The sequence below is a fragment of the Pezoporus occidentalis genome, unplaced genomic scaffold (assembly GCF_034315485.1).
Source record: "Pezoporus occidentalis ecotype Australia unplaced genomic scaffold, CSIRO_AGI_Poc_V1 ctg149, whole genome shotgun sequence".
NCBI classification, from domain to species: Eukaryota; Metazoa; Chordata; class Aves; order Psittaciformes; family Psittacidae; genus Pezoporus; species Pezoporus occidentalis.
Window position 1 is genome coordinate 1,746,522 of NW_026913305.1, and position 14,174 is coordinate 1,760,695.

Genomic DNA, 14,174 nt, shown 5'->3' on the forward strand with positions numbered 1-14,174 from the left:
TAGACAGCTAAGTGTAGACCACAGTGTAAGTGCAAGTGAGCATATTAGAATTTTAACTTAAATCTTAATTTTTATATTTCCTTTTTTGCTTTAAATATTTTTAAATTAACTTCTGCAATACGCTTACATAGCAAATGTAAATTTTATCGTGTAACGTGAGCTAATAAGATCAAGTATCAAAAGCAGATGTGCGGTATTAATCTTCGTAGATGCTGCTGTATAACTAGTCTATTATTGGATGTGGAACTAGGGCTAACTGAAAAATGTGATATATTTCAAATATATCCCTTATAGAGCCACTTAAAACATTTATCTCCTTCTAATTTTTTTTTTTAACTTCCACTTATATAATACTGGCTTCTAGCTATAAGAATTTGTTTCACCAATACCTATCACTTTAAAAAATGCATTTCATCAAATATTTTTTACTATATATATAAAAATAAATTATTAAAATTGAATGTTATTAGAAGGTTTTAAAACAATTAGATTAAAATCTTTACCATGTAAGTAGTTATATTTGAGTTTGTAAATAAATGTATTTTGAATCTTTTAGACTCCAAAAAGCAATAAGCACTATACTGAACAATGTCAGAATAAGAATATTGGTATAGCTATTTTTTTCTGCCTAGTTTCTAAGGAAAATTTTTTCAAAAGTGTGGAAGTTCATAGTGATACTTTCCTTTTGCATTTAGCATTCCCCTGACATCAGGGACTACTTTCCCTAATCTACCTAACTGAACATACATGTTAGGAAATTAGTGTTACTGTTAAGAACCTTCACAGAAAAGTGTTGACTACTTATATAAAACTCGCATATCTACTTCATTCAGAAACAAATACACATTGATGGCATAGTATGTTCCAGTTTGCACACAGTAAAAAAGAGATGATCAAAACTAGAGTTAGCAGGCTAGCCAAAATTAAATCTATTTCCAAGACATTATCAGCTGTCTATACACCGAGACCTCTGGAACTGCAGATGTAGACTACTCCTGGCTTCATTCAGCCCAATAGCAAAATCTCCCTTTAAATCACAGCTGTCAGGATTTCAAGATAGAAATGTGCTCATACAGAATGAAGGTCCTTCAAAAGCACACTGCTGAGTATTACACAAATGACAAACCAGCAAATGTATTACCTTTTCTTTTCTTTCTTTAATTTTACTATTTGCTGGCTTTTGCTGATACAGATTATGTGAGAAAGGGATGATATATTTTAAAAGGGAGAAAGGGAGGAGCTGAGGAACTACAGGCCAGTCAGTCTCACTTCAGTACCCAGCAAGATCACGTAGCAGATCCTATGCATGTTAAGTACATGGAAAATAAGGAGGTGATTGGTAACAGCCAAAATGGCAAATCGTGCCTGACAAATTTGGTGGCCTTTTACAACAGGCTACAGCAGTAGTGAATAAGGGAAGAATGACTGCTGTCATCTGCCTGGACTCGTACAAAGCATTTGATGCTGTCTTGTACAACACAGTGGGTAAATTGTTCAGCCTGAAGAAGAGGAAGCTCTGGGAAGACCTTAGAGCAGTCTTCCTGTACTTAAAGGCATCTAAAACAATGCTAGAGAGGAACTATTTACAAGGACATGTAGTGATAGGACAAAGGGGAAATGGCTTTAAACTCAAAGAGGGGGGATTTTGATTAGATATAAGGAAGAAGGTCCTTACTGTGAGAGTGGTGAGGCACTGGCATAGGCTGCCCAGAGAAGCTGCTGCTGCCTCATCTGGGGAAGTGTTTCAGGACAGGGTGGATGGGGCTTGGAGCAACCTGGTCTAGTGGAAGGTGTTCACTGTGGCAGGGGGTTGGAACTAGAAGATCTTTAAGGTTCCTCCCAACCCAAAGCATTTTATAGGGTACTTCAGGTTATTCCGAGTAAAAAAAATATAAATCCTTAACCCCTTGAATATTAGTGTTAGAATGCCAGCCTTCACTAAGTGGAATGGTTTAATAACCATTAGAATGCACCTAGTGGTATTCAGACTTAATTTTATACCATTCCCTCTTTAAAATTTATTTACCTATATGATTCTTTTTCATCTATAATGAATTGAATTGATTGAATACTATTTCATCTTATTAATGAACGGTATAATTCTTTTCTCAGTCAATCACAAAAGAAGACTAATTTATCTGTCAGCCGCATAAGGCTAAATGTCAAAAATGTGTTAAAAGGCCCTAATATACCATGTTTTACTTGATTAACAGCTAACTTGCAGAAATCCCAACAATGTGTTCTTGTTTCAGTCTTATTTGCATTGGCAAGCTTTCCTTATGCACTAATCTAGGACCTCACAGGTCTAATCTATTTAGAATTTTTATCACAGAAGCACTTTATCACAGAAGCAGGAACTGAATTGCCACAGCATATAGCTCCATTATCAGACATACTCAATTGCTTATCTGCTGTATGCTGCTACAGTAGGACCAACTTTATAAATATCAGCTTCATGAAAGCAACCTCTTGAGCTGCTTTGGGACAGTCCAAGAGCTGAGATATTCTTTGAAAAGCTTCTTGTTAGAACATCAAGGAAGCTGATAGCACTTTTCCATACTGTGATTTTCAAACTGGTTTGTTTTTTCTAAAGCTTTTTTTTTGTTTGTTTATTGCATTGTAATTTATTGTTGTTAATTATTTTCAGTATTTAGGAGAGGGTCCAAACTTAGGGGTGAAGGACTTAATACCTTTTTCAATTCAGTTATAAAATGCACTCAAAAGTGACTGCAGTTCTGCTAATTTGTTTCTGATTCCTGGCAAGAGAACAAATTATACCAGTAATATTGCCAGGATGACCCAAAAATTTAAAAGAGTCCATTTTGGGAAACTTTGATGCTGTTTTATGATGTCTACAATGTTTTCTCATTTATTACCAGTTACCTAGTCACTAAATATGAAAGAAAATCAGAGACAGATAATTGGGAAAAACTATATTCATGAAGAATAAGGAGCCACAGTTCCTAATTGAGAGCCAAAATCTCAATCTGAGTATTTTCAAGAACAATGCAGGAAAAACATAATGCTCAAACATTTGAGTTTTGGACTTTAAAAATAGCCTCATAATTCATTTGTATCATATGATCATATCTTTTCTTCCAATAGAAACTAAGAAAAGCAATTAAATTCCATTTTACTGAATTGTGGTTAACCAAGCTGCTATAAACTTGATTTCTGTTTTAAAAGAGCTTCTTGGAGTATTACCTTCATTATTTTTAAAATTAAAATTCGAAAAAACTGTTGTATTGCCAAAGAATTAAGGTAAAGCCAAACATTTCACCTAATCTTCAGCTACATTCAGCTACAAAGTTGGTCTGCTACAATTTCTAGGAAAAACAAATAAACAAAAACCAAGCAATGTATTTCCATGGAAACCAGGTGTGCTTGAATGAAAGCGGCAGCATCCTTTCTTGAGAGCATTACAAATTTAGACTTATAAAAGTACTTATATTGATGCACTTGTTAACAAGAAACTATCACTAAAGGGTTCTTGTTATCTCCTATTTGGACAAAAAATCTATTTCTACCAGTATCTGCAGTGGAAAAAGTAAATAAGTAGTAATAAAATCCATAGGTCTTAAGAATGTTACTGTAGATGGGAAAAGGAATAAGAAAGGTTACTGACTGAGAGCAGCCACGGTGAGCTGGAATGCTGGACACAAATAGGAATGACACACATACGCAAGAATAAAATGTCAAAGTATTTAGCTGCCAGAAGACACCATAAAAGTAGACATACTAGTTCATTTGGCGCTTCTATAAGATGCCTGCTGGCTTCTTTCAATGTGTAAGTACATCCCAGAGACCGAAAAATCTACCTTGAATGAAATTATACATTATTTCTTTGTATAACAAACAATAAAAATCATAGAGAGAAGCTTTTACCATGGAAATCTCCTCTTCATTGTGTCTAATGCTCTAAGATCAAGTTACCCTGCTTCTCAAAAGCTGCATAATTAATTCTGCTCTGCAGTGTCGCTTTCCTCCTCCTTTTTTAATCTAATATACTAATCATTCCTCAACTGTAAAAAGATTTGCCAGCAATGGGACTGACTTTTAGAAGTTATAAAGCTCATTTCTTAGAGAGGGTTTTATTTAATAATTCTGCATAATGTTTTTCTAACAGTAACAAAGTAGCATTTCTGAAGTAAAATAGAATGATAAGCATATCACTAACATATTGAGTATTTCCCTTTATAGACTGCCACCTAACTTCTAACAATCTCACTATAAGTGATTGAAACAGTCACCAGAAACCACAGCATAACTCAGCTTCACACCACATCTCGAAAGAATTTGCTTACAATAGATACCATTGCCTTCATCAGCTGCAAAAAGACAAAAATCTCTGCCAGAGGAAAACATCCCTTCCAGACCTAAGCATCCTGTGATTGATTCTATGAATCACTGTATGTGTGTCTCAGAGTAGCCTGCAAACACTGCAGGAAAGATGCCATTCTCAGCTGACTGGATGTAAGCAAAGTGACTACTTTGCACAGAATTCAACCTTATGGACCCCATGTGAGTTCTAATCAATTCCACTTGGAAAAACCACTAATCACATTGATTCTTTTAAAAAGAATATGTCTGTTCATATATATCCACACAAGTCCAAATGAAGCTGACATGAACTGCAAGAACACATTTCAGAGAAGCATCGAAGTTTATCAAATTTTTTGAAAATATGAAAACTAGCATCATTTCTTGAACTTTGAATCTCCATCAAATCAATGAAATAAAGCTTGACACACAATTTTCATACCATCAGCGTCTCTAGTGTTGCCACATTTCAAGTTATCATATACCCAAAGAAACTTTACAGCACAATTTTTAATCAAACTCTGGGACAAATCCTCACTACAATATTGAAAATATCACATCCTGAGTTTAGTAAAATATTACTATTTGTATGTCTGATATTAATAGAGTATTTTATTTTCAGATACATACTGAACTTCATCAAGATTATAAGACCTTTTTATATTTACTAAAGAGTTTACATTTATTTCAAATGTTTTTAGAATGGTATGGGTACAAAATGACTTGAGAACAACTAATTGCCACTCATTAACTTAGGTTAGCTTTTAACCCAGTACCTCATAATCTTTTGTATTTCTGGTAATGAGAAGGTGACTATATACGATCTATTCAATAGCTCCACACTAGCTGCTTCTACTCTGAACCCTGGCAAACTGTCACGAATTTAATATTTTCAAGAGAGAAATAACATTACAATTGAAGACAGATTGCAACTTAGCAAATTACCCAGCTAAGAAGTATTGCATAACTGCACTTTCTCTGAAGTGCTGCAGATATAACTGAGGCAGAAAATGGGATACAAATGGCTTTTGACAATCTACGCTCAGTCACACGGGAGAACTGGCAAGTTTGCTGTGAGACACTCACACTGCTTTGTACATTGACAACAGTAGCATCATGGCTTTAAAATCTCAGCTGCCTCTATGAGCATTTTGGGCAAGCAACAATGTAGACTAATCCATAAAAGATCATTTACATGGGGGGGAAAACAGACTGAAAAGTACTTTGTGTCATTTTTTTAATCATATGCAGTGAGATTGGTGAGTGCTGTGTCCAGATTAGCATGTAACTTTCTTTACTGCATAAATGCTGTAAACTTATCTGTATGAAGCCACAGAAATAACAGTAATGCCAACTTTTTCACTGTTGTTAACCAAACAAATGTTAGTAAGATGATCAAACATAGCAAGAAATAAAAAAATCCAACATTAGCATTTCAGGTGTTAATGCCAACACCACCATGGCATTTTAGAGCCATATACAGTCATAAATACCTTCATAAAATTACACACTGCAGAATGGCACAGAATACGTTAATTAGTTGCACTCATCTGTGCACATTTAAGCTATATATATATATATAAAGATCTGTAAGCTATAAAAAGTGAATACTTGTACTATGTTTTTTTTTGGCATACAAATTCCCTTGGATTACCTCGTACTCAAAGTCAACTGAAATAAAAACCCTGACATCACTGGAACTGGTAGGAATGTTGCCACTAATTTAAACAGTCGAGATTTATCCCTTTTGCTATAGGTATTTTCAAATTAAAGACATATAGCTTTTAAAGAAAACAAAAAACCTCCATTCTTTTATGAAATACAGTTTCTCTTATAAACTAAGTGTAGGAAACCAATAGTGCTAACAGCAAGCCAAGGTAACAGCTGGTACAGTCACCTGATGTTGCCTCTTCAGTTACACTTTGCTTAACAGACAGAAGAATAAGACGATCAAGATCATAAAGTCATAAAAATACCCCAGACTCTACCTTCTTTAAGTCAGGTGTTCATGCCTTTCAGTTCTTTCAAGGAACACCCACCCATTCTATTGACTAAGAGAAAAATTTCCCATCTCATGGGCCACTTACTCCATCCCGATTTAAAAGGGCATCCTTCTTTACCACAGAGCCATGCTTCAGTTCATCAGCTGGGAATCACTCCTTGCCCATCCTACCAGAGCAGAGGGCCCTGCTTTCCTGACAAGGCCCATTTTTAAGTTGGTGTGGCTCCTGTTGAAAGGTCCACACCAACTTAAAAAGACATTTTATGGACACACTTCACCCTTAATAGCAGCACAAAATGCTATTTCATGGGAAAACATTACCTTTTCTGAGAGAGCTTCTTCTAAGGTTGCTAGTGCTGTGTCTGTGTTACTAGAATCCGTCTGCAATGACTTCACTCTGTCTTTTAGATTAGTTAGTTGTTTGTCTTTGTCCCTAAGTTGCTCCTGTAGATTTTCAATCTGAAAATAGAAACAGGTTAGAATATTCATCAGCCTTGTTTTAACATTCAAAGAGTGGGTGCTAGTATCAACTAAATGTATACATATTACATGATACATATGCCTTAGTACACTGCAAAGTTTTTACATGGTATAATGTCAACAGTTTTTAATTTCTGACCTTCCTATTTTGTTTTCCTTTGCTAAGAAGTATTATTTTCTAATAAATTATAGGAAAAATCTCAGTGGGGTCAGGTATTTTATTATTTAAATATTTTCTGATATTAATCACTTTAGTTTAAGGTACTGCATTATCTCAGTAATTCAAAGTATGTGTGGAATTACCCCTTTAGATTATTCTAGTTGCAATAAGAAGCACAAAGAAAGAGAGAGGCAAAGCAAGTTTAGTAAGCCTTAAACTGAAGAAGAAGAAAGACGACCTACCTATCTAAAAACCTCTTCTTCCATGGCATGCTGCTGTAAAGGAAACTCACCTGGACAGAAATCAGGATGCTTATATTTCAAAACCCAAACCCAGAAACAAGAAGAAAACAAACCAAACGCCACCATTTGCGTTCACTTTGTTCATCTTCATGAAGATTTAAACTATGTCACTCTATTTTGGGTATTAAAATAGCTTTAAATGGATGTAGTTCTTCCTCTAGTGAGTATTTAAACATATTGCTAAGGTACTTATAAACACAGTCGTCTGTTAAACAGGTCATGATTTATAGTGGTTAAGTCAGAAACGTTTTGCACAAAAAATTGTTCACAGGACCACGTAGATTTTGGAAGCAAATCTGAACAGAAGGACTCAGCTTCTGATTATCATGGCAATCGCCTTCTACGGCTGATGACCTTCTGGGCATAAGGCAGAGATCATGTGGTATGGTACGTCATGTGTTCAGATTTTATTAACTGTGTGTTGGAAGAACCAACATCCCTCCCCTCATCCTACACTCCTCCTGCCACTCACTATTATGCCACTTGCATAAACCAAAAACTGTTCCATAATACATATAACATTTGTTCTACAAATAAAGAGTAACAAGAAAAATAAGTAGTCTATTATTTAGTCTATATTATAATAATAAGCCTATAGTATTTCTACTATTTAAATAATACAGCCAGATATGCCTAAATCCATACAGTGTCATCCGTTCAAAACAGGTTTTAAATATGCTGTTAAAATTAAGAGAAATTATTACTGTCAACAGAGATTGAAATTCTTATTTTCATCGGTGATTTTACACTTTGGATCATGTTCTGTTGCTACTGAAATCAATTTTTGCTGTTCATTTCATAACATAATGTAATCTTTCTCATGGCCAATATAACTTCCATTTAAAGAAATTCAAATTTTAACAGAAGCAGGATCCCTCATAATTACCATTAATTCTTTTATGAACCTGAAGCTGAATTCAGTGCCTGTGCAGCTCTGCAGAAGTCAATACTTCAGTCAATCAAAATTTAGTCTCCATATACAAAAATGCATCACCATAACCAAACACACTTTAATTTGCAGCATACTTTAGTAAAAATTCTCCTCGTGCTGTATTACACGTGTGCATGAAAAGAAGCCTGAAGTTAAGCTTTGACATCATATATATCTATAATTAACAAATCATAAAATCCAGAGTACAGCTGTGTGCACTGTATAAAGCTTGTTTAAATAAGTTTAAATTTTAAAAGAAGTTAAATAAAAATTAAAAGTAAAAAAAAAATTTGAAAGTCAGTTTGGAGGAGCACATTCTAATTAGAAATTCTTTATAACAGTATGGCAAATACAAGCAGCACTGTAGATCTTTCGGGTTTTTCTACATAGTTTGGTATGTCAGATTGCTGCTACAGCCAAAGATTCCACTTGCTCTGTAAACTATAAAATACTAAGGTAATTATAGAAAGGTTTTTGGGGAAGACCTGACATAGAATAGCTCACTCTTGTAAACCACCTCTCGTAACATTTTTCCTCGTGTGTATATTTTATACAGATACAGAAATGCGATACATGTGTTAATGAGTTAAGAACTTTTTATTTTATGGCATGTGTATTAGTCACATCTAAAATTACATTAAATGGCATTCAGAGGACTGCACACTATGTTTCTTTACTTTCAGCCAAGTATTAACGATTCCAACAACTACCTCATGACACCCTGTGGAATACTTCAGCAATTGCACATATCATCATCACCAAAATAAATTCTCCAGCAAAACGGGAAATAAAACAGGAGAGTGCATATTGATTACATGTTCTTTGAAACAAAGTTAAGATCTGGTCCTTTATTACCATCAGTTTGACCTACCAATTCTAAGCAACCTAAATTAAAGTACTTATTTCCTATGCACAGTGCTTATCTGAATTCCACAGCATTTACACTATTTCCTTCCTCTTAAAACTAATTTAAAATATGATCCAACCCTTAACCAAGAAAACATGTTCCAAAATTATTCAGCATTTACAAAATTCTTTCCTCAGAGGTAAAGAGAACAGGCAGCAAATTAAAAACATCCCCACTGAATCACAACTACTTTAAAATAAATCATTCAACGCATAGTCCATAGATAAAATAAGAGGAAAGGATCTGATTATTCTTCTATTTGTGCTATAGAAATCTGAAGGAAATACTTTGATGGGAACAGGACCACACTGGGGTATGTGAAAGTAGAATCAGTACCACAGAGTATTTGTTTGGTTGTTGGGATGGGCACGGGATTATTAGTAAAGAACTGCTAATGCAGACAAGATTTTATGACCAGTTAAGCACAGAGAGTTCTCTCAAAAAGATTACGGGAGACAAAGAGATCAAGCAGTCCCACATGCTAAAATGTTGGAACACAAGATATGACTTAGTTTTTCCTGAGTTTTTTAAACCCAGAAAGAACAACAAACCCTCTGGTAACCTCTGTCACTCTCCAGCATATATTTAGGCACAAGCATATATGCAAGGATACAATTTTATTGCTGAATAATGACTTACTTTTGCACATGTCTGAATTTAATTTATGCCAGGGACTGTTAAGACATTCTTAATCCTCAAGCACTTATATTTTTATCTGTTAGGAAATTACTTACTGTGCAGTTTTGTCAACATGTAATTCTTAACTCTGTAAACTGTTACGTCCCTATGTCGTGAACTGTCTGAAGAGAAACTGCCCCCAAAATTTGCTCTGTATTTCATAACATGTTTGTCCCCAGAAACTGACTTTAGTCCCTTTTAAAAAACGTCCTTACAGATAGATGTTTTTCCTACGAGGCATCCTGTCAATAAACTGCAAGTGCTAATCTCGTCACTTTTTGGTGAGGTCTTAGGAATGTTTCATAAATACTCAAGGGATTAAATTAAACCTCACCCACAGACAGATTTTTAAATTCTATAGTAACCCAAGTTCTCAAAAGAAAATTACTTTCATTATCAAAATTAAGGTAGCGTGCCAACAAATCTGAAAGAAAATTCTATAATAAAAGAAAATGTTCCATGTTATAACAATCTGCCTTTAGAGATACACATTAAAGTGTAAGAGAAAAGTTATCAGAAGCTTCCTGGGCCTAGCTAGTGAAACCAGGAAACCACATACTTTCCTCCCAGCTCTGTATCTGAGTTTTAAATAACTCAAACAACAAGTTCTCTAAGATGAACTCGTTGAGATTAATTCTGTTTTAAAACACAGGTCATGTCTGCTCCAGTGAGGTAGATCAATAATACAAGTTTAGTTTAATTTTAATTTAGAACACAGGGGAGGAAACAGGACATTTTAATCTTTCATATTCACTACTTACAAAAAAAAAAAAAGCTCCTCACTATTTTAAGGAAAAAAAAAATCTACTGAACAATTTCCCAAGTACTGGTACATTCTGCTTTGAACAGTTAATGGAATTACAACAAAAAGAGATATAATAAACAATGGCATTCATTCACCAAAAGCATTAACTATAACTACTTTAAATCTTACCACTCATCTCAAACTTATGCAGATGCCTCACAGATATACATAAAAGACAAAAAGCCGGATCTATTAATGAAAATAGAAAACAAATGCTTAGGTATTGTTCAAAGGCAAATACTCTATATGTCTATATACAATTTATTTTTATTTGTAAGACTCATAATAAATGTTCTGTCTCATGTGATCCTTTTCAGAAGCATCTCAGTATATCCCAGAACATGAAACCAGCTTTGGTAGTGGCTCAGTAGAACAGAAGTATGTACAGATGTCCTAACATCTCCATTCATTTATGTGTGTGTGTACATGCATAATTTGTAATGAAATACTCAAGAAAAAAATGAAATCATTTTTCCCTACCATGCCTGTAAAAATATTACTACCTGAAAGCTCACTATACAGAGGCAGAGTTTTTGGCAAGCACTATAGGTCTTCAGCCAGAAATTTTTATCAGTTATTAAATATCAGGTCAGCCAGAATATTTAAAAATTAACAGGCCTTACCACAGCTATTTGAAGTTTCACCCTATGGGGCGAGAGGGGGAAGCTATGGCTCCAACTAACATTCATGATATGGCCTAAATACATTTTTTCAGTTTAAACAGGATTTCAATTACCAGAATGAGTTCATTGAAGGGGAACTTCAACAGTTTGACATTGCAGAATGGTCTTTTGTTTCAAAAGAGACTAGCCCCCAAAGTGTTCCATTATGCAGTACCACTAACTTTCACCTTGTTTTCCTTCCTTTTAAGCAGGTAGACAGAAAAGTATTAATTAGGAATATTTTTTCCAAAGGTCAAAATACATATAGATTCAAAAAATTAAAACAAATGTTACCTTGAAAAAATATCCTATGATATAAAGCTCTCTAAAATGCTGTAAAAATGGGAGTTTGCTGCTTGCAATTAAATATATCTATTAAAGTATAAGGTTTAGGTTTGCACTAATCTTTGGTTTTTCCAAGGTAATTGGAAAAAAGCTTGCTAATCTAATCATGACATGATAAAATAATCTCAGATTTCATAAGTAGTTCCAATAGCTTTCATTATTTTGCTCCACAACTTTTTTAAACATCCGAGATTTCAGATGCCCCAAAGCATTATGACCAGCTCAATCCTACACTATCAATATGACAGCAGGTTACTAAACCAGAGACAATAAAGGCATTTGTACAGCTGTCCACAAATTGCACACAACCCTTCAGGTTATGTAAAACATTTCCAGCCAGGGAACAGTGCATATCCAAGAAGAAAGCAGTCTCCAATGGGTCTGTAAGGTTTTCACAAAAGAGGACTGATCTGTCTGAATAGTTGTTACCCAAACTTCCTTTAGGACTACAGTTTAAAGTAGCAAACAAAGTGCACCTGCACAGCAACTGTCACAAAGGAGCTAATGAAGCAAACGCTGCTTCAGACATCAGCCCTCACATTAACCTGATGACAAGAGCAACAGAGAAGTGGCATGAACTAGTAATTACCCTACTGCTACCTTTCCAGTTCACATAGTCCAAGGAGGAAAGAAAATAGTCGTTCAGAATTTGCTCTACTTGACAAGCTTAAGAAACAGAAAAAGACATAAGACCACAGTAAGAAACCAGAAAAAAGTAAACAGTATTCTTCCTCAGGTACACTTACATCGTTTCCCTCCGAAGTTACAGCATTTTTATATAACACGTCTTCTGCTTCTTTAAATTTTTCTTGTTCTGTTTAAGTTTCTGCTGTTAGGATTACACAGCTGATCAGATTTAAACTGTGGACTGAAAACGTTTATGGTTGTTCACTATTCTTATACCAAAGATGATTTTTTCTTTTCTACCCACTAGACTTACATTGCTAAGAACCACCTGCTTGTGCCCATTTTATCCAAAATACCAGAACCATCTTCCCTTTTGCTTCATTTGAACTTGCAAATCAAAGTATGCAAACAAAGCAACAAGTGCTTCGGGTCAGGAGGATATTACACAGTGTTTAAGCAATGTAAGGCTTCAAATTCTAATTGGAGTCCTCACAGAAATAGTGCAACATAAAATACTACATCATTTCACACATGAAATTAAAGCATTTGTCACATGATTTTTTTAATTGGTGAAATCAATTCATCTCTTCTTCATCACATTTTGTTGGGTAATGTTATCACATTATTTATTGTATTAATGTATATAATGCCTTTTTGAAACAATTCTGTATAAAATCACTCCAATAAAACAACACAAAACAATGACTTACCCAAGACATACCTTTATACTTACAAAATGCTACTATTAGTCGGTATTAACATTGTCAACTGAGTACTTACAGGAAAACTATGCCCCATGGATTTATGCTGTCCTTTGTAATATGCACTGACACATTAAGTAAGCCAAGTGTTCCATTTCATAGAGAACAAATGTCAAGACTTGGGATGACATACTAAGTACAACTAATTTTGTTAGGCAAGGAAGGCTATGGGTAAAGACACTTGTGAAAGACTCCATGAGAATTTGATCTTTGCCTTGCTCAGTAGCTACCATAAACTCTCTTCACAAAATGAGCACTGTGAATTCAGCTGAAATTCTGAGCTGAAGAAGAAAGTGCTTGCTTCATGCTTGTTACCACTTGTATTCCAGGACTATTGCATATTTAATTCCAATTTCTTGTCAACCTGCCACAACTGTCACTAGCGTACTAAATAAAGCATTAAAATGCATACTGCAAATTAACCCACATAAAAAGTTAAAGATACTAGCTCACATAAAAAGAAATTGATAAAATGGAGATGTGTATTCTATTTCTGCGCTTGGTATGAAATCATGCAGAAAAGAGAGGGCTACTCATTTTTGTTGATTCACAGGCAAAAACCGAATGTGTAAATTTACAGTAGCGTCAACAGGACATGAGACAGATTATCAACTGCAAGCACTCTTCAAAAGAAATCAGCTACACAGTGTGTATGGCTCACTCCTCAAGCAACTGAATAAGGAAGAAAAACACCTGAAAATACTACCATTAGAGATAAAGTGGATATGCAAGAACAATAGCAAAGATGACATCATGCCTCCAAAAGAGAAAGTTGAAAATCGTAACAAAAATGCAAACAAAGACAAGAATACAGAAAGCACTACTTCGGATGAAAAAATGATGCTCTTACTACTGAGCACAAAACGTGCAGTAGCAACCAAACATAAAGAATATACCAAACATAAACAAGAGTCTACACAGATGCTGACACCTGGAGATGGGAATTTCCAAGGAATGAAATGAAATGAAGAAAAATGGTATCAAATTGATACATGCATTTGTAACAACAATGAAAATAAACAAAAAGATGGCAGCAGCAGAAGTGGCTGCCTTGTAAATGAATTCCCAAGTCTGTCACCATGTATCATATCTTAACGGGTTAAAATTTAAACAGGGGAAGTTTAGATTGGATATAAGGAGGAAATTCTTTCCTGTTAGGGTGGTGAGGCACTGGAATGGGTTGCCCAGGGAGGT

General features: G+C 34.8%; 1 protein-coding gene across 16 annotated transcripts in view; it reads right to left on the reverse strand.

Moving 5' to 3' along the window:
• The window catches only part of ERC2 (ELKS/RAB6-interacting/CAST family member 2), a 495,639-nt gene that overhangs the window by 302,338 nt on the left and 179,127 nt on the right, over nucleotides 1–14,174 (reverse strand). For all 16 annotated transcript variants that reach the window (XR_009963211.1, XR_009963210.1, XR_009963207.1 and 13 more), the window contains one exon: nucleotides 6,644–6,781. Coding sequence is in view for 3 of the 16 variants with exons in the window: in XM_062610712.1 (XP_062466696.1) it covers nucleotides 6,644–6,781 (138 nt within the window). In the remaining 13 variants the exon portion in view is untranslated. The remainder of the gene's footprint in view (nucleotides 1–6,643; nucleotides 6,782–14,174) is intronic.